The sequence below is a fragment of the Lethenteron reissneri genome, chromosome 33, assembly GCF_015708825.2.
Source record: "Lethenteron reissneri isolate LAM-NWPU_2019-01 chromosome 33, ASM1570882v1, whole genome shotgun sequence".
Lineage (NCBI taxonomy): Eukaryota > Metazoa > Chordata > Hyperoartia > Petromyzontiformes > Petromyzontidae > Lethenteron > Lethenteron reissneri.
The window spans coordinates 8185302-8207379 of NC_083811.1; the positions used below are offsets into that span (position 1 = coordinate 8185302).

A 22078-nucleotide genomic window follows, 5' to 3' on the forward strand; every position below is an offset into this window, starting at 1 on the left:
CAGCTACAATGCAATGGATGATTGTAATGCACACAAAAGTTCCTTTATAGACAGTTAAACGCATGACTATGACAATTATATCAGTCGTCCTTTTATCATATGGTGACAATTCCCCCTTTTTCTATCTAGAAATTACCTTCGTGGTGTATTGCTCCTCATTACTTTCCGACCTGCACACATTCTCGTCCGTCTGATAATTTAGTATTCTCATTGTCACCGTGTAACAATTGATTTGCGTTTGCTCAACGCTGCATGGATGCGCCGTAAACCATCGTGAAATATCTGTGGCACGTGTGGTGGGAACGTTCGTGTGTCTCCGTGCGATTGTGCTCCAGGATGCTACCCGAGATGCACGGAGTCCAAGCCTTACTTTGACGAGGACAACATGCTGTGCGTGAGCTGGGACTCCTGCGGCTGCTTCGACAACAGAGGCCAACGATACCAATTGGACCAACCAGTGCCCAGCGAGCATAAGTGTTACACTTGGTGAGACTCGTGGTGACTGTTTTGAAGTACTGTTAAGGACTGCCTATGACCAAATCACCTCGCATACCCCCCATCTGACAAGATCTCAGAAGCTTACGCATAGTTCAGCCTCGATGGTGCTCTGATGGGTGACCGCGATGTACAAACAGGTTGTCATAGTGCTGCACGGCGATGTGGTGGGCAGCCGAAAGATCCATTGTTGTACCGTACCTCTATGATGCGATTTCTAATATGTGCTTTTGTGTGTATTTAGCACGTGCTCTGAATCTGGAATCTCTTGCCATTACAATCGATCAGGTAAGCAGCAGTATTTTTTTCGAACATTATTCACTCAACATTATAACATCTTGTAGTGGTTAAGATACACTCACCATTATCTAATCTTTAAAAATGCACAATGTAAAATATAATGAAGTACGTTTCAAGAGACCTCACACTTTTCTTGAAATGATGCCTTGTTAACAGCTTCCTGAAAGATCACTCTTTTTCTTTTGTTGCAGTCTGCTTTTGCACGCACAACGGAATCAAGTATGCAGTCGGGGCACATATTGACCTGGGAGATGGCTGTAGCACCGCCATCTGTGAAGACGAAGCAGAGATTCTGTATCACTATGCCACCTGCCCGTCATCCCCAATCACCACCACGTCATCCCCAATCACCACCACGTCATCCCCAATCACCACCACCACCACCACAGTAACAACCACGACCCCTGTAATAACAACCAGCAGTCTCACCACAACAAGCAGTAGCCCTACTACAACATTTACCACCCCTCAACCAACAACCACCACTACCGTGAAACCTGTGATAACAACCACTTCACCATCAACGCCCCCATCTGATTGCATATACTTAAATCCCCCCCGAAAGGTAAAACCAAAAAGTGTGTTAAAAAAAACACACACACATTATTGACGTTTTTTGTTTGTTTTTGTTATCATTCAATAGTGCTGTTGTTGTTAATATTGAATTGCGGTGTTTAATTATAACAGGTTAACAGTTTGTCAACAAAGATAGCATTAATTTAAATATATATTGCATTTAATTGCAACCGTAACTTCAGACGCTTTACAAAGGTGAGGGTAGAAGGCAGGAGAGAAGGAAGGGTTGGGGGGGCGGTCAGGGCAGGGAAACACGGGAGGGAGACAATGCAGCACAGTCCAGGACCAAGCAATTGAGGCCCAGCAACAACAACGAGCCCCAGGTACAGGCAGGGCATGCGGGGCAGCCAGGGCAGCACTAACGAGTCCCAGAGCATCATAGTGAAGGGATGGAGCCCTTTACCAACGAAATTGGGTTTGAGGCTGTGCTCAGAAAACCCATGGGTATTTCCATCCATAGGGTTAGCACGGTTGGCTATGTATGGTGCGAAGGGATTTCAACATACGTACATACGTAGGGTTGGGAACCCATGCCCATGTATCTGACTGGCTCGAATTCATGCATTGGATTTAGGTAATTCAAAAAATGTTCACGAAGGCACTGAATGCATTTTGGACTTGATAGTTTGCGTTAGATGAATGCTGTATAAATACATCGATAATAGCTTTTGATTTATTAAGTAGCCTGATGTACTGTACATGTTAATTGTTTAACTTCCAAATGTTAAATGTGTTCATACATCGTAAGGCTCTGATATTCCCCACAAAATAGTGTTCGTAAATGTAGCAGAATATTCTACAAAGTGTTCATAAAAATTATATGTTCTTCCTTGTGTGTTGCAAAACACAATTTTATCATTTGAAATACATTGTACTCGAACAGCTTTATTTTTATCGTATATAAGTTCAGCACTAAACATGTGGTATAATAACTTTTCAAAACCCCCCTTGCTTTCCAGTATCTGGAGACTTGGAAAGTTGAATCCTGCACAATCGCAACGTGCAGGGGCGGCAGTAACGTTGAGATGGTGGCAGTCCCATGTCCAAGACAAATTAAGCCGCAATGTGTGAATGGTCACGAGCCAAAGCAGATCCGTGACGATGACGGCTGCTGCATCCGTTACGAATGTGAATGTAAGTTTGCAGCCAGGAAACAAACGTACATGTTATCATCATTACGAAGCCGTGCCCTATCTACTGCTGGATGAAGGCTTTCCCCCTCGCCATCGCTGTCCATCACGACAGTCTCGTAATGTCGCAATCCACCTTACTGAATCTCCACGGTGGCCGTGCTTCTGGGCATGTTCACTCGTTTGGCTGCCATTCCGTCACAAAGCTCATCTATTGGACGGCGTCCCATCGAGTGATGCATCCTCTGCCCAAGCCAAATTTCTTTTCTGACGAGTCAATCTGATCTCTCGAATTTTAGTTTGTTCTCTGCTCCATGTGTTTCCACTCAATATAATTTGCTGCAAGAAATAAATAATAAGTATTTTAACGTGCATTTGATTGCTTTTATGTACTGCAACCATCTGATAATTCTGTACAGAAACAACCATGTGAACATTAACGGAACTTATAGGCAAAATACGTTGGTAAAGGTGCAGTTCTGAAATGTCTTGCTCATGCCACTGCTGGAAGAACAGCCCCTCTAGAAAATGGCTACTTTTTACATTGGCTAGACAAATTTAAATCGGTGGTAGCACCTACACATTACCCCACTCGATGCAACGTGTTGAGCCGCTAAACTGTGGTATATCCATTTCTAACTGATTGGTGAACAGAATGCGGAGATTTAAGAAACTTGCCCATTGTTTCAGCTCTCATACAGCGTGGCAGCTTTTTTTGTATCAGTATAATACTTCCTGTGGCTGCTTCACATATTTATCAATTGATCTGATTAAAATGTCTGAAATGGATGAGCTCAATTCCACGTGCTTGCTCTCCTTCAGGCATCTGCTCAGCGTGGGGTGACCCACACTACACGACATTCGACGGCACGTACTACACCTTTACGGACGACTGCACGTACGTGCTGGTCGAACAGATCGTTCCCGTGCTGCCAGACTTCCGTGTCACCGTGAACAACTTCAGGGACTGCAGCGGGGGTGGGCCAGCCTGTCCTCGGAGCATCACGATCACCTACAACGGCACCAATGTCACCACGGAGACCGTGGAACGAAAAAAGCCCACGGTGAGCCCCCTACTTTCACAAATGCAGCGGTTAAGTTACTGTCCTTGCTGAGATGCGGCTCGTTGCCTTAAAGGGAGGGATGTGGGGGTGGTGGAATGTGATTTTGTTGTTCCTATTGCACAGGGGCACACGTTAGAAGTTGGGGAGGTGTCTGGCCAGCCAATACATTGTGGTGGTTATTGGTTAGAGCAGTGTTATTCACTAATTTTCAAAGGGGGACCACTTTTGCCCATAAGACATCAGTATGAAGGCCACCACACATTTCAAACCATTGGGGTTTGACAGCACGATGGGGGGTGTTGTCACGTGTTGCGTTTTGACGGGGGCCGCACTAAAGGCCACCAGGGGGACCGCCATTGGCCCGCGGGCCTTGCAATGAAGAACACTGGGTTCAAGGATGGTACCATGGGTTATAGAGGTCGTGGGCAATAGGGCCACAGACAAGTAGAGTTCTAGTGTCATATAATTTTGCTAAATCTACACAAATGATTGGTGTTGACTGAGCACTGAGCCTCCTGCACATGTTTGACTATGTATTTAAAGTTACATCACAAGTGTAATCGGCATTTGTGTCACCCTATTAAAAGAAAATCACAGGTCCAACATTTTGTGGGAATCTTTTGGCCAAATATAAACACGTGGTGCGTGTCCGGACATCCACAAACGCTGCACACCTGTGACAGCAGAGTGTAGCATTGACAACATTTACTTTAAAATAACCTTCATAAACTAAAGCATTCTCTCACTGGACGCTTGCCGTAATTATACATATAAAAATCATTCTAATTGTTATGTTACGTCTTGTCCTTCCCTTGTGTCATCCTTGAAGCGCATTTCCTCCGCTGCATTTAAGATAGTTTTTCGTTGATGTTCTAAACATCGGTTCTGGTCTCATGTAGCAACACTGTGCATTCTATCAAGGACATTTTACATATTAGTCTTACAGAAGTATTGATTTGTAAGAAATTGTGGAACTTGTTTCATAAATTGTTGATGATAAGCAATCGATTTACGAGTACGCCTGATTGCCCAACCTGAGTTGCGTTGTTCAGACCACGTGTGATTGTTTGAATTATGACAGTGTTATTAATTATGACAGTGTTAGTAATTAGCTGACCAAGATGTATGCCACTTGCGCAACGAAGCATATTGTCAGATTGTAAAGGAAGTTTGGCTCATCTTATCAGCATGTTCTGCATTTTCAAATGTCATTGAGGTTCATGATTTTGCGTGAATTATACCAATATATAAAATAAAATTATATTTTAGGCTATGCAATGCTTACTCATGGAGTTTCTCAACATTGGGTTTAGCAATCCAAAGGCACGGACATGAGCGATATGTTAACTTAGTACATTTTACTTTGCCTCATGGGTCTCACAGAAGGAAGAAGCTGAATTTAATCTCTTCACGAAATCTTCAAAAATGTACTCTTGCAACACAACATGAAAAGGAAGTGCTGCAATGATATGTTCTCATTCAATGAAGCCACAATCTTATTATCCTCACAGCAGTAGATCACACCCAGAAATGTGATGTTATGACATGTACGCTGAATCCTTTGCTTTGTCTTCAAAATATGCAAACACGAATCTATAAAAAGTGCAAAACCACACGCACAATCGCGGGACGTCTGGACGCAATTGTGTGTGCGTAGATATTCTGTTGTGTTCGTGAAAGCGAAATACAGCAAAATAGTGAATTTTCAATAAGACACACAATTATTTATACACGAAATATAGCCGCTTTAAATTAACATTTTTCATCAGTCGCATGAATTCAACTTGGTGATCAGAAAGAAGAAATATATCCGGAAATCTGCACTAAACAGTGGGGTGCAGTGGTGGCTATCCATTCCTAAAAATGATGTGAAGTGGGATGTGGACTTGTCTCTGAAGCTCTTGCAAAAACATGTGACAAAGACCTAATTTACAAAGGACATCTATGCATTAAAATACAACACAAATCAATATCTATACATGTAAAAACTATAACGTTGGAGTATTTTGACAACCTTGACGAAAGATAACCTGATAAGTATTGCACACTCGAAATGAAGGACTTGGGCAGATGCTCCAAATCGAGGGCAAACACATCTATTGTGGTAAATCTGTAAAATGCAACAGCACGTGTGTCACACACAGCAATCTTCACCGAGTCGCCATTAACCACGTGACTGATGTATAAGTCTGGTTAATCGATAACCCTGCCAGCCACCCACAGGCCCAACTCAGTCATCACATGCTGGTGTACACACGTGCATTGATGTATTGCACAGCACATAAGGACTTGTTAAAAGAGTAGTCCATTCCTAACGTGCCACGTAAGGAACTTAGATCAGATTTGCATAAAAGTAGCCATATTTATGCGGTGTTGAGGATCAGTTTACATGGTCATGGTCAGCCAATCACAGAACTGCTACCTTCTCACAAAAGTAAAAATGCAGTGTTATTTTTTTATATCTATAAATGTTATTTTAAAAATCAGGCTAGATTTTTATTTTTATATACATATGTGGAAAATATGTTTTGCTGCAAATGCAGATCAATTGCAAACTCGTGTTCGTAGGTCATTGGACTAAACATATTAAAACATCCTGTCTATTAGCCTATATGTAGTAAGAACATGCATACCTAGTTCACCAATGTAATGCGATCACCAGCAAATCTTCTTGATGCGTGTTAATAGCTGTTCTTCATTTTACATAGAGTAAGTAAACTGTCGTTGAAATATTTCATCATATCTTTTTTTTGCAGGTGACATTTAACGGAGTTGGTGTCACTCCTGTGTACTCTGAAAATGGAATGACTGTGACAAGCTCTGGCATATCGACTCGGGTAGATATCCCAGAAATCGAAGCTGTCATCACGTTTGAGTACTTGCGATTTTCTATCACACTCCCATACAAGATCTTCTTCAACAACACCCAGGGGCAGTGTGGTAGGTGTTTTTGTTGTTGTTATTGTTGTAATTCAGTGAATATTAAGTAGATTTTAAATATATTTTTCAAATGTGTTCATTCTAATTAGTCATAATGTGTAATGAAATATGAAATACATCATTTTTTCTTCATGCAACATTTTGAGTCATTACAAAATGTACAATACGATAATTTTGAGGAGTGGAATGGTTAGCGCACTGTGCTTTGAAACACGTGACTTGGGACACGTTTCTGGCCAAGGAAAACATTAGTGGCATGTGATAGTTGAACCCGTCTTACCTGCCAATCCCTCTACTCTCACCTTGCCTGCACTGACCAGTGTGGTGAAGTATGGTCAAACAATCCCCATGACCAACAGATGTGGGTAGGCCATCATCCAGCAGTCGATTGACAAAGGGCTGTACATTATTATTCGTTTATCTGTCCACGTGTACTTTTTCATGCTAGCTCAAACAATAAATGATTGTACACTTGAATGCGTAAACTAAGGGAATGTGAAAAATATCCAATAACATATTGTATTTCATTTTATTCGACACAGGAACATGCACCAACAACAGGCAGGACGATTGCAGAATGCGCAACGGAGTCGTCGACGCGTCTTGCATAAATATGGCACAGGATTGGAAAGTGCAATATCCTCCCTGCAAGACAAAGCCGAGCTCTTCACCTCCACCGGACGTTACCTGCCCTCCTCACCCACTCTGCAATCTCATCGGCAGCGAGTGAGTGCGCGAGTGTGCGCTGCGACGTGTAGTGGGGAATGCGAGGTAGAAGGGCTTGAGGAATGCCGCACGCATCAGATGCATGTTAGGGAGGAGAACCGCTCAAAAGGAAAGGGCAGAAAAGTCCGACGTGGCATAGTCATATATATATATATCTCTTTGGTTCTTTCGGTAAAGTCACGTAGGTATAAAATAAAATAAATCACGACGTTTCGGGCGCAACACAGGCGTCCATCATCAGGTGGGAAAGCATGGTCTGCTGTTGAGGCAGACTGTTTTAAAAGGTTTGAAATGGGTGTAGCTCAAGGGTTACAACAGTCTGCCTCAGCAGCAGACCACTGCTTTCCCACCTGATGATGGACGCTTGTGTTGCGCCCGAAACTTCGTGATTTATTTTTGTTTATACCTACGTGACTTAACCGAAAGAACCAAAGAGTATGGATTCCTGCAGTCACGAAAGATTAAAATCAAGATAGTCATATATGGTCACTTAGACTGGTGCATACTCAGTCCATATGTTTATGTATTTATATAAATACCAAGATAGTTATCTGAGTTTCAGACAGAGGAAGGAGACCAAGGGGAAAGCACCTCGGATTGGCACGGTTGGCTACATACGGTGCAAAAAGAAGTTCAATATACATACAAGAGAAGGAAGAGGTGGAAAGTTGATGTCCAAGGGTGGAATTAAATGTAGGGGTATTATGATATTCTCCCCTCCTGCAAAACTGGAAATTTTAATAATTATCAGTATTCTGGGTTTCCATTTGATTCAAGAATCCATTCTTTTTGGGCGCTACAGTGAGAAGCGGTGCTCTCGGTAGCACCACCTCTCACTGATGTGCGACTTATGACCTCAAAAATCGATAGTAAGTTTATATTCTATTCTCGCGAATGGCAATATGCTCAGGAGCGAAATGCCAATGTCGAGGCCAGCTAGCCACGAGAGGGTTTCATAATATAGTGTGTGTGGTTTTGATTTTCCTTAATTGAAGGAGTGGAGATTACAGCGGTTTACTATAGGGTACATAGTAGTAAGATAGTAAGTGATGCATCGACGCATAATTTTACCCATACATATATTTCAATATGTTTCCATGAAACATATTGTGTCTCTTATTCTTAAGCATACTTTTTGATGAAATGACATTGGCTTGCATCTGGTTATCCATTGCCAAGGAAATCGTTTTGCAGGGTTATGTAACACATCATCAATCTACAGCAATCATTGGAATGTAATAAAACTTAACAACACACAAACAAACACCCACATTCAGTGAATGGTAGCCAACTTTCTACGGTAACAAGAAACACAACTGTTTGCTTAAATGAGATAACATTTAGCCGTAACTTGACCTGTTTCTATTTATTTATTAAGATGCAGGCTGCTCCACACAGCAGCAATGCAGGCATTTTTCAGATAATGTTCAATGAATTCCTACATTGTACACACACATTGCCTATGGAGGCATCATTTGCCAATGATCTCGATGGTGCCCAGATATCAGTTTGACTTTATTGATATGAGTTTGAGATATTGATATCAGTATAGCATACACATTGACATGCAGTGAAGGCTCCGCCGCATTGCCCTGCAGATGGACGTATCAGGCGCACATTTTTTCACTCTGCGCGTAATCTGTTCATCCCCTTGCCCTTTCTCCGACATTGCAGCGTGTTTGCGGAATGCAAGCGAGTGATTGACCCACAACCGTTCATGATGGGATGTCAGTTCGACTGGTGTGCAACACGCAAGGACGACATTCCATGCCAGAGCATCCAGGCGTACGCCAGCCAGTGTCTTGACCGTGGCATCTGCATCCACTGGAGGAATTTCACCAACAACCGCTGCTGTCAGTATCCATGCTACGTGGTGTGCTGTTGATAGAACCCTTTCGGGTTATACCGCGCGTGGTCTGGCACGACGTCTGACGTTTTGTTCTATGAGCTCCCAGCACACGGGAGTTTTTTTACGTGGGGTATCACATAACTCTAACACTCACCCGAAAACGCGTCCAAAAATTATACAACACAACTGCGACAACATTTTGAGTAGCTGAACTGTTTCACGCAAAACTCCTAATCTTTGGAACATCTTCCACCCTAAGTAAAACCTGCCAATCCAGTGTACATTTTTAAACCACGCCTTAAGACAGATCCATTCCATAAGGCTTTTACTCACATATGTGTCAGCAAAGAATGTGGTTTTATTTGTCGATTTTCTCCTCTATTTGTTTTAAAGTTAATACATATATATTGAGGTATCTGGTAAGGCTTTTGTCCTGAAAGGTGCAATATAAATACATGTTGTTGTTGTGTCGAATGTGGTGTTCACTCACTCAGTATTTGGCTTTCCAGCCCATCCTCCGTGAAGTGGATATTTGTCTGGCAAGGAAGGGTATTGTGTGTGTTTGTGTGAACATGTGGGCCGGTGGTTCATTTGTTAGTGCACTGTGCTAAGAACCTGCTATTGATTCCCAGGTATGAGTGTATACTGAGGTATGGGCCTTCCATAATTTGACTGCCTTCAAGACGTGCCTGGTGAAGCTAAGCATTGGACCTTTGTGTGTGTGTGGGTGTGTCTACAATTAATATTCATCCCAGTTCATGTTCTCATCAGGATAGAATGTAGAATATCTCTGAGCTAACATTGTATATTTGAAATGGGTCAGGCCACTAAAGAGATATTTGTCTTTGCAGCCTACACGTGCCCCAAAGGGAAGGTGTACAATGCTTGTGGGCCCTCAATTCCACCCACTTGTGATACAAGGTAAGGTTTTATCCTTCATCCCTTTACCGCTACCACTAATACAATGTCTCACTTCCTAATATTTCCACCACGGTGTATGATTTGTACTTTGTAAACTCAGTATGTACATATTCTTGGATCTTTCGGTAAAGTCACGTAGAAGGGAAATAATAAAATAATAAAAGAAAACAATGTACGGTTAGCATGTTTGGCTACGTATGGTGCGAAAGAAGTTCATAGTGTGCACCCGTTTAAGTGTGCACATATTATTAAACACTGGACAGTTTTCTAAACATGATAATTATTGTTTTAAGTATGCATTCATTTATTTTGTAAGTAATATAGTAATTATTAGACATTTAAAATTGTTATTACAAGATATTGTACACTTACATATTGGGAATATTTGTATATCTCAGATTGGTATGGCAATCGTATTTGTGCTATTATAAAAAAAACTTTGTTTACTGGCTCACATGATTACCTAGAGACATAAATACAATTTGAGTAATGTGTTTTTTTTACCGGTTTTGTTTGTGATTTTACAAAAATAACATGGTGTACTTAGGTACAACATGGAGCTTAAGGATCTTAATAGGATGCAGGACGAGGGCTGCTATTGTCCAGAGGGAACGATACTCCACAACAGCCAGACGGGCATCTGCACGGCTAGCTGCGGTGAGGATATCACACCAAGAACTCCATAGGAGCAAACACGCCAACACAGTATAGCATCGGACCAGAGGTCACTTTAAGAGGATCTCAGAGGGAGCTCTGTGATGTTCACGACCGTGAGCTGTTCTCTCACATGAAGGAGTCTACTAATCTGTGAGAGATCCGAATGGATACTCTGTCTCATTAGACAATAGGGAAAAATATACAACAAATCTTTCAAACCCACATTATCCACATTTGAGGGAGTGTCCTGGGAAAACTTGATAAACCACAAAATGGAATGTCCACAAAGTATGCTTTTGTTCAGAGTAGGCAGATTAAATGGATGAAAGAAGTGAAATATCAAGTATGTCGTGTAGCCATCTGTGATGAGAAACAATAAAAAATAATATATAAATTTAAAAGGTGGAATTATATAGTGTTCCAACGAAGCTCGTTTGGGATATATTAAACATACATGCGGGTTATCAATTGGAGGACTCTCCTCACTGAATAATGTTGAGTGTTCACAGCAAGCATGGCATTGAAACAGATGAAACGCAACAGGCTAACTGTATCAGCGGAACAGGTGAATGTGCGCTTCCAAATGCTTAGCAACTGTAGTGTAAATTGTGTGCTATTTACATGCTGAAACGTAAAATAAATGTCATTACATAGAGACATATTTCATGGAGTGCACATGAGCAGTGTGATATTTATGAAGCCAATGATATAGAGAAATGAATGTCCAATGCAGCATGCATATGCAGATCACGTTGAACTATTGTAAATGTAATGGAAAATATCACATTGGGTTGCCATCTGGCCCTTAAGTGCTTGACTGAGAAAGATGGTGTACATTCTTAAGTTTGTTTTATTTTCTTGTGCTATGATTATCCTTGATAGGATGTACCGGTCCAAATGGATATCCGAAGCAGGTAATAAATGCAACTTCAATCGGCTATGCACTCACCGATTACAACATTACTTATTTATCACGGTCACGTGATCATCTCTAAACACAGATAATTGATGAGCAATGCAAAACAAAACCTTGAGGTTTTCATCCATCTGCAATATGGACGCACACACACAGCATTCCAAATAAAGCGTTAGGGTTTAATGTATGCTTCAAATATGACACGATGTGAGTAAATTGTACATTCAGGCGGTAAACTTTAACATGACCTTGAAGACATAAGTAATTTGAATAAATGCTATAGTATACTTACTTGTAACTTTTGGAGCATGATTTAACTAGCGCCTTACCTTTTATTTGCAACGTTACTTTGAAACGTAGTCTTATAATTACAAAAAACTGACCGTAGGTATTCTTTGTCATTTTAACTCAAGCTGTGCAGCAATATTGCTCTGTACATTTTAATGCATTAAGCTCGACACATCATTGATATGTTTCATGCATACAATTTCAAGGGGCAGCTTACGTAAAGTGCTGCATAAATGCATACGAAGAAACATGCATACATCCATATTCGTTCAACAAAGATGCAATCTATTACGTGCATAGGCGTATCAAGACACCGATAGAATGTAAATGTGCAGCTCTGCAATTGATCGCTGATACCAACTGCTTGTAGAAAGGGCCTCCATTTTAAGGAGCTGTAGAAGAAGAAAAAAACTCCTTCAACGTCCCCTCTCGAGCATATTTTGGGCCTACTCTTCCACGCTGGTGAGATGTCTCAAAGACGCATACCGTCCAATGAATCTGTACGCTAACACAATGCCGGGCGCACGCGGTGTGCACCACAGTACGGCGACAGGTGGATCAGCAACTGCCTGGACTGCGCTTGCGACGAGCACAGCAGCTCTGTGGTTTGCGTCAACCACAGCTGCCCGCCGGCGCACAAACCGCCGTGCAAGGGACAGGGGATGCACCTGGCGGAGGTGCAGGATCCCAGCGACGCCTGCTGCACACGCCTGCAATGCCGTACGAGACACCAGCAAACACGGTGTAGTCACAGGCCCTGCAGGGCAAATGGCGCGTGAACCCAGTTTGACCGCCGAGATTCCGTCCCGTCGAATTTGCCGGAGACACCGTGATCTGCGCCTCCTCAGAAGCCACTGATTCTGTTGTTGTTGTTGTTGTTGATTTGTCATTCTCAATAATTGCCAGACATGTAAATTAAATTGTAACAAATAATTTATATTTAACTAATGAGATATAGCATAAATTATGTAATTTCCATATTTTGATAAATACGCAAAGAGTATGCAGCAAATGCTTTTTTTAAAAAGAATTCGTTCCTATGCTGTCATCGGGGGTTGTTTGACCATACTTTACCGCCGTGAGCGGGAATCAAACTCGGGTGGTCGGGTTTATAGTGCAGCGTGCTAACCCCTACACTACCGCTCCCCATACATAGATAGAATACACACATGTACACACATTAAAATTTGTGTGAACACTACAACTGTCAAATGCAATGCATATTTCATATTTATTTTTAAATGCTTTACAAATGCTATAAAAAATATTGATTGAGTACTAAACATTGTATTTATTTTTTCATATCCAGAATGCAACAGTAATCTCTGCATTATTGAAGACATCGTATGTCCAGTGGGCTACAAGACAGTGGTGAAGATGGATAAGGAAGATTGCTGTCCTCTGACTGAGTGTGGTAAGTTGGTTGCGTTATCACAAGTGTCAACCAAGTGTGGATTAAGCACAATGGTGAAATTGACAATATTAGGGTGTAGGCGGTGTAATGGTTTCCATGGTCTCTAATCAGTGTCTTTATGTTATACGTGTCTATATTTTTAAATATATGAATTATCACAATAATTTTGTAAAATTTTTGACGACTGCTTCTCTCTTGCAGTGCAATTAAATGTTTGCGTGCTTCACTCATCAACCTACGAGGTAAGTGTCACACGAGGATTTCCCTAGTGCTCTAACAGTCCAGACGTAATAATTCTGGGTGCCCACAGAGGCATTATATCCAGTCTTGAAGACGTGTAATTAGATTGCGAAGATTGAAATGCGTGGTTGGAATGTTGGAGTTATGTGAAAGGTAAAGTATTTGCCAAAAAACTAAAATCTTGAGTAGATATCTACGCAAGAGAATAAATCAAAACAGCGACACCTAACATGTTAACGAAAGCCTGACATTCTTTGGGTCTTTCGGTAAAGTCACGTAGATAGGTTGAAAGAAAATAACAAAAAACTACGACGTTTCGATAACAACACAAGCGATTTTTTTTCCTCCTGATGACGATCGCGTGTGTTGTAATTTTTTGTTATTTTCTTTCAACCTACCTATGTGACTTTACCGAAAGATCCAAAGAATAGGAATTCCTGCAGTCACGAAAGCTTTAGGTCAAGAAAGCCTGACACTCTCTGAAATATGATACGACCTGAATCAACAACGACTTGGCAAATATATGGTCGTTGACAAATTAAGCTCATAGGATACAATGTTCTCTCAACTAAGCGTTTGCATCGTGTTATCAAACAAAGATCAAACTGCCGTCGATAAATATCCAATAATGTATGACGTCTCGTTAGACACCATGTAATAATGACCTTTATTTACTTACTGAATCTCAATACATATTCTGGTTGGAGGAGATTTAGAAACACTGAGGTATTTCTGGTCGTAGGTCATTTCCTCTTAATTCTTGCCTTTGGCCTCAGTCCATCCAGTGGTACAATTGTTTATAGTCCTTGGTGTTATAAGATACTGAGTGCCCCTTGCCCATCCAATACTTCACATGACATTACTTTTAACAAACAAAAAATTACTTTAAAATGACCGCAAACCTTTTCTATTGCGTCCAAATAATACCATATCACACATCTCACGTGAAGCGGAATGAGACACCTGGCTTTACCTCTGGCATAGAATTGTGTTTTAGAATTGAATATAATGTCTTTATCATTGCAGCAGCAGCAGCCACATCCCCCCCCCCCCCTTGGATAAGCATTTGGACGAGAAGCTGTACCACTTTGTGACACATTAAATAGCAATGCTGAAAGAATACTACAGGGGAGATGGTGCCGCGTGCAATGGTTGGCACATTGGACTTGCAATCCACAGGTCCTCGGTTTGATCTCCCATCGTGGCAGTTTCAACAATGGGCACGTTAGCTAATTTTCTCCCCATTTCTGTTCACTCAGCAGTGTAACTGCACCATGGTCAATCGATAGGTCAAATGTGGTGGGGTAAAGCGTGGGTACTCCCCCGTCTTCCAAAACATCTGGTCAGCATGGAAGAGTAGACTAAAATACCCTCTAAAGCGGCTCTCTATAGCAATGCATTGCAGGTCTGCCACCTTTTACCTTTTGTCTTTCATTACTGAAATGAAAGGTCTGCCCATTGGCGCGCGTTGCCCTGTTTGCGCAGGTTGGGGAGAGCATGCCGTCTGCCGATAAGTGCGAGACGTGCGTTTGTGGACACGGGAAGGACGTCACCAAATTTCACATTCCGGAGTGCACGCCCGTGCCCTGCAACACGCAGTGTGCGCTGGTAAGGACCTCTGCAAGTCTCACGGGCAACTTCTCTGCGGGGTTTATTTCACTCCCACAAGTAAAGAACAACGTCTGTGGGGACCACATGCTAAAACTGTCTCTCAAATTCTAGATTTGAAGCTTTCGTGACTGCAAGGATTCATATTCTTAGGTTTTTTTCGGTAAAGTCACGTAGGTTAAAAATAAAAATGAATAAAAGTAAAATAAAATAAAAATTAAATAAAAATCACGACGTTTCGGAGGCAACATAAGCTTCCGTCTTCAGGTGGGACCCTCACAGCACTGCTTGCTGTATCAAGTAAATGAGAAATTCCAAGAGATACTACCCCGTATCTATACTGGTTGAGGGGGGGGATGAGCCAGGACAGGCCCCCTTTTTTATTATGATGGTAAAGTTAGTGCGGCTTGAGACTACGGCTAGTCTACATAACACAGGACTGAGCCTTTGTTATGTAGACTGGCTGAGAGGGGGGGGGGGGGGTGCCAGAGTTGTTAAACCTAAGAATATGTCTCTCAAATATTTTGTTTCAAGATGGGTCAAAGTGGTTCTCTCCGTCCAGTCAGCAGAAAGTGGTAGTGCCTTCCTCCCCACTGTGGTATTGGCTGAGATCAGACAATTTATTTTGACAGAATAAGGACTTAACAGCTGGAAACTCATTTAAAGGCATCATCCACGGAGATGGGGAAAAAACACAAAACAAGTTGATGTTGCTGGCTTAAAACATAAATCTATAAAAAAATATATAAGTAGAACAATCCATCCGGTAATGACTGTTCTGTAAAGTGGAGAGAGAGGTTAGAAATATTGACCGACTCATAGTTGGAGGCCAAACTTTATCATGAAAACACTGGGAACCGAGTAATGTTGTTATATTGACATGTTTCTTTAATAGGTGAGCTGTTTTCAGTGTCCACACATATTGAATAGCAAACAAAAAACTTAAACCATTAAAATGAATGCGTTAACTTATATAAAAAGAAATATATATCAATTCTAGATTTGAAGTTTTCGTGACTGCAATTATTCATACTCTTTGTTTTTTTCGGTAAAGTCACGTAGGTAAATAATTTTTATTTAAATTAAATCACGACGTTTTGGGCGCAACACAAGCGTCCTTCTTCAGGTGGGGACAACTTAGCGAAAGCACAACCACTTAAGTGTGTTGCACTTAAGCGGTTGCGCCCGAAACTTCGTGATTTAATTTATTTTTATTTTTTTTACCTACGTGACTTTACCGAAAAAACCAAAGGGTATAAAATATCAATTGGACATTAGAGATCTGTATCATGTGGAGGCCAAAAGATAAGACCTATTTCGTTGGGTTGCATCACAATGGGATTTCATAACCCACATAGACAGCCTCGTCAAGTCGACAGCCATGCCAATATCATTTACCAAGATGATTTATTGCTCATCTGAGCACTGAGACAATGCTCATCTCCTGTTTTGTGGCCCTGAGTCAATGGTGGAAATTCCACATTTTTCTGGTAGGGGTGAGTCTAATGCATAGGACAACCACAGTTGAATTCCCCACAGTGGTACCGAGTTTATTGACCCCGGAGGGGTGATGGGCTGAGCTAACCCCCATCCAGGAATTGAACTCGCCAGTGTTCCAATTAAATGATACAATACCGGGTTCAGATTGCATCATTCGTTGTTTTGCTCAAAAAGCAAGTACTGTCCAAACCCAGTCATAGATTTATTCATAGATCCAGTCAAAGATGTATTTGAGTAATTTCTGGTTTAAATTGAGATCCCTTCCCTTAAAAACTCACTAATCCTCTGCCATTCCCAAGTCAAGGGTCGTATACACTGACCCAGCCGTATATCTGGAAAACTAGAGCCAATCAACAATTTTAAGCATCATTTTAATTTTCAGTGACCCAGAATTAGTAAAGTTGGACTACATTTATTTCAGAAGCATTTTGGCTGAAGCCATCTGTAGATCGAATTAAAGTTTGTATTGAGTCGCCCTTTTAAACACGCACCATCGATGTATTGTCCAAGTAATGTGGCCTAACAACACAACTTCATATTCTTGGTTCTTTCGGTAAAGTCACGTAGAAGGGAAATAATAAAAGAACGAAGAATATGAATCCCTGCAGTCACGAAAGCTTTTAATCGAAACACAACTTCAGTTCAAACAAAGTACATTATTTCTGTGTCTTGATATATTGGAGCATATGAAATTGTTTCAAATCTTATACATATCAACTTGACAGCCAGTATGTGAAACGGTTTGCATATTACTTAAGTCTTGTATACAACGACATTGCACATTTAAGACTTATGCTTTAAGGCTGACAGAGCTGGGATGTTTTTTTCCCTATTCCCTCAAAGTGATTAATTATGTATTGTTTTTCTCTTCAGGGCTATGAATATGTGGAAAATAGCGGAACGTGCTGTGGAACCTGCAACCAGACGAAATGCATTATTAATCTTCCTCAGCAGTCCAACATCATCCTGCAGGTGCTTGGCCATTAACCTTGTAATCTGCTCACCTGTTACATTCTGCAGAGACAGATGAAGGGAAGTGATTTATAGCAGGGTCCGTTTAAGTTGTCTTTCATTATAAACGAGGGAGATATTTAATGCACCGTCTCTGACAATTTCATGAGAACAGGCAACGTAATGAAAGCCCGTGTTACTACTGTAGCTTCTCTTTGTGAATATATTTGTGTTTTCAGGCATATCTAGTGAGAATATGAGTTTAAGAACACTGCTTGAATCTAAATAAATCAATAGGTTAATAGTTCACGTGTACACGTGACATTCTATTTCTGATGGTATACCAGAAAAAATAAATTTGGATGCTTAAAAGGGAAAGACCGCTTCTAACATATCAACGTCCCAAAAAATGTCACGTGTTATCCACATCGAAATTCCCCTACAGTTTGAGGAGATCTAAAGATGTTCACTGCTTTAAGCTTTGGTAGCATTTTAAATGTGTAACCATCAAGGAATGCAGTTTTAGTGTCACTGAGGGCGAGTGGCTTTAGATGCTTCAAAGGTCCCTTTCAGCGAATATTGCAAAAGACCCCAGTCAACCTCCGTTTAACGGGGCATTGCCCTTCACCAGATACTCCATATTATCTCTCTCTTCAAGTCGAGACGTAAGATTTAGTTTATGACCTACAATATCTGTCCATCGAACTTATCAGTAATTCAATTATTTTCACGCACCCCCATCTATTCCAATGTTCCTCAATCACGTTCGTAAAAAAACATTGTTTACCTTTTAACGTGATCTAATATCACACATGGCTTGCTCTTCTATGTGCAGCAACTCGAGGTGTGGTTGTAATTAAATGCTTTATCCATTCACATTGTAATCGTTACAATTGTAAATTATTCGGATTGGGACGGTGGTCTTCTCTGGAAAGTGCCGTATCTAGGAAAAGGTGGTAAGCCATAAGCTCTGTGTACCCCGTGGACAGTTTAAAGATCCCGTGATGCTCTTTGATAAGAGCTTTGTAATGTTCACCCTGGGATCCTGGCAAAACTCCCACTACCATTTATTCATGAGAAATATGACCCAGCCAAATTGCCCCCACATTGATAATTCATGTAATGCATTTAGCCATTCAGGGGACTCGAATTCTCTGTAAAAGACATTTAATTGATAATAACATTGATGACTCACTAAAATTACTGTTTTACAAGATCCCTTTTTTTATGTCATGCAGCCTTCAGAAAGTTGGTCTCCAGACAACTGCACGAAGTACACGTGTGAACGTATGTATACCGGGATTCTAATGACGACTGTGGCAAGCATCACGTGCCCAGACTTCGACCCCGACACATGTAAAGATGTAAGTGAAGCCAAGGTGTCGTATTCCTCACCTGATCTACATTGTGGGTTAACAATGTGGGCATTGCAAAATAACCTCCCGTTTTCTTTTACTGAGGATGCCTGTGATTAAATCATCTGGAATGCCCCTGATCTCATGACATCTCATAAGCAAAGTAGAATTAACCCAGGATATTGCTCGGATTGGAGTCCGCCATGCGTGAAGAACGGGTGTAATAGGTGCTATGGGCAGCAAAATACTTTGTCCTACACCCACTCTGCCTACACCAAGCTGCACTGACCGGCACAAAGCATGGGGAGGCTCTCATCCAGCAGTGGATTAACAAAAAAGGCCGTTCATGTACTGAGGAAACTAATAAATACATATATCAAACTTTTATTATTATTTTAGCAGGTAAGGCACACTGAGCTATATAGATATATATTTTTTCAGAAGCGACCTGGCCACAAATGATAGCTCAACGAAGTGGTTTACCATGTGGACATTTATAGCAGCCAAATACTCGAAACGCACTGTTTCTAAATGCATGTAATTGTAGCGCGCTCAGTTTTCATGAGATTCAGAGGTGCAGGAAACCTTCTACTAACAATTGCCCGTGCTTGGTGACTCTATACTTGAAATATTATGCCCTGTCCATCCATATATATATAAACTTCATATGCTATAACAAAATCTGCAAAACTCATAAGCCAGTTATGACCAAACTTACCACACAGCTTACAATCACCAATTTCTCAGATCTGTATAGTTCTGGGAAACATTGGCAACAAAATACTTTTCACATTATGTTACACAATGTATCGTTTAAATTAATCCCTGTTCCAAAGTGTGTGTTGTTGGAAGATTTGCGTGGCTAATCTGTATGCCAATTTGTGTATTTATGTATTTATGTGGACACATTTATTTTGCTAGAGCAAATTCCTCTGGCTTATATTGAAAATGTAACAAATGTTACATTTGCTGTTCCTTGCAGGGTACAATACGCCCGACTAAAGATGGCTGCTGTAAAGAATGTAAGTACCAAGTTATTATTAGCATGAGCTTCCATTGTTTTCCATGTTTCTACTCCGATAAAATAAATGCTCTCTTATTCTACTGTGTTTTTCACGTAATTTGTGTTTGTTTTCCTTTCCCAGGTGAAGCATCAAGTGGTGTTTGCAAAGCAATCGTTTCCAACGAGACGATCGAACGCGACGGCTGCAGGAGTATGGAGCCGATGCCGGTGATCGTGTGTGAGGGGGCATGCCCAACATCTTCTGTGTAAGGCCGCAGATACATATCACGTACACATACATCATCAGCGAGGAGTGATTGTACTTTCACGGACGCTGCCGTGGTCTAACGGCCAGCACACTAGACGTGTGATCCAGCCGCCGGTGCGATCTCCCAGCGTGGCGGATTAAATAACGGGAAAGTTTCTTAAACCTCTCCTGCCAATTCTCATCCAGCGGTGTAAATTGTTACACCATGGTTCAGTTGATCGGCAGGTCATGTGTGATGGGTTAAAGTGTGGGTACACTCACGTCTTCAAAGACGTCTCGGCATCGTTGAAGAGCAAGCTAAATGCCCATTAATGGGACTCTAGAGCTCCATCTGGTTGAGGGCCTACTACCAGCAGTTTACATTTACACACCACAAATAGGAGTGATCCAAAAGCCCGTAGAAAAATTAGGCATTTTCACTTGCTAATGTCTGTCAATGATGTAATTTTTTTTTGTTTGTTGGTGTATGCATTTTTGTTTGTGTTTCCATCAGCTACTCATCTAAGACCAACTCGATGATGCACACGTGCAACTGCTGTCAGGAGGCGAACACGGAGCATAGGGATGTGACCCTGATCTGCGGCGATAACACTGAGATTAATATTGCCTACCCATTCGTGACAAAATGCGCCTGCAAAGTCACCCGCTGCAGCCGCCCTTAGACCGCTGTGCATGCAGCTTCCACGCGCCCATTGGCATACAACTGATACAGATTACCTGGTGTATATACGACTAGTCCAGCGGTTCTCAATCTTTTTTGTATAGCAACCCCCCCCCCCCCAATTAAGGCCTCTGATCCTTATGTCCCCTGCCCATCCAGTCTCCATGACCCCCTCCCCCCAACCTGCCCAGGTTACTAAGGCCACAATACACAGATTGATCACATGTCACAATACACAGATTGATCACATGTCCATGCCTCTTAGTCACCGTGGTGTTAATGTATATTCATGTTCTGTGGCTCGCATGAGAATATTTTTTTCCTGCACGGTATCCATGCCGCAGGATGCAATTATCTCCTTCTCTCCTCCGCCACGCCCCGTGGAAGGCCGGGGGGGGGGGGGGTCCAGCTCATGGGTTGAGAACCACTGCACTAGACCATGGGAATATGATAGATGCTGGATTTAGAAGGCTTTGGATTATGTAGGTAGCTCATAGGTGACAAAATGACAATGCACTCTCACTTTGGGGCCAACAAAATTGTGCTTTACTTAACTTTTTTGGGGGGAAATTCATCGGAAATATTGCATAATAACAGGTGATTTTAGTGTTTAATTGCATTGGGTAATGATACATAAATGGCGATCTTAGAAGTGGAAAACATATTTTAATTATGCAATTGATATTGGGAATTGTGTGGAAATTTAATGGAAGTACTGTGTCATGTGAAACGTTTCAAAGCGATGCACAAATAAAGGTGTCGATTTAAGCAATTAAACGTGTATGAGATTTGTATTAATTGTGTTGACTCCATACATGTGATGTGAATCACCCTGCAATCCCTCATTCAACTCATATGTCCTAAGAGTCACACCTGGCTCTTTATAGTACAGAGTTAGACTGATGGCCTTAATCTAAGTTGTCTCGTGGTTGTTGTTGTTGTTTGACTTGCATCCCACTGGGATTTTTGCACACAGCGTTGGTGTACGGTGTTTTTTTCTGCAATATTTTGCTGTCTTTTCTCGGATGTTCTGTTTGCACTCAGTCACATATTCACTTTAAGATGTTTTTTTGTTCATGTTTTAGTTTTGCACCCTATTCAAGAGCCGAATGGCTCACCGGGCTATACCTAATAAATGAACTTGAACTATAAAGTACCCAATTCAGGGCAGTTCCAAGAATTAGGCAACCTCAGTCAACATTTCAAACATTATCCT

At 41.4% G+C, this 22078-nt stretch overlaps 1 protein-coding gene across 1 annotated transcript in view; it reads left to right on the plus strand.

Moving 5' to 3' along the window:
* LOC133350273 (mucin-2-like) overlaps positions 1 to 21639 on the plus strand; it is a 53382-nt gene extending 31743 nt beyond the window's left edge. The window contains exons 28-47 of the mRNA XM_061564447.1: positions 336 to 486; positions 740 to 783; positions 987 to 1360; positions 2331 to 2505; positions 3324 to 3565; positions 6322 to 6505; positions 7048 to 7231; positions 8906 to 9084; positions 9932 to 10001; positions 10549 to 10658; positions 11541 to 11572; positions 12405 to 12582; positions 13172 to 13276; positions 13478 to 13518; positions 15002 to 15124; positions 17498 to 17596; positions 18814 to 18939; positions 19913 to 19952; positions 20076 to 20199; positions 20695 to 21639. Coding sequence (XP_061420431.1) covers positions 336 to 486; positions 740 to 783; positions 987 to 1360; positions 2331 to 2505; positions 3324 to 3565; positions 6322 to 6505; positions 7048 to 7231; positions 8906 to 9084; positions 9932 to 10001; positions 10549 to 10658; positions 11541 to 11572; positions 12405 to 12582; positions 13172 to 13276; positions 13478 to 13518; positions 15002 to 15124; positions 17498 to 17596; positions 18814 to 18939; positions 19913 to 19952; positions 20076 to 20199; positions 20695 to 20863 — 2750 coding nt within the window. The 3' untranslated portion in view covers positions 20864 to 21639. The remainder of the gene's footprint in view (positions 1 to 335; positions 487 to 739; positions 784 to 986; positions 1361 to 2330; positions 2506 to 3323; positions 3566 to 6321; positions 6506 to 7047; positions 7232 to 8905; positions 9085 to 9931; positions 10002 to 10548; positions 10659 to 11540; positions 11573 to 12404; positions 12583 to 13171; positions 13277 to 13477; positions 13519 to 15001; positions 15125 to 17497; positions 17597 to 18813; positions 18940 to 19912; positions 19953 to 20075; positions 20200 to 20694) is intronic.
* The last annotated feature ends 439 nt before the right edge of the window (positions 21640 to 22078 follow it).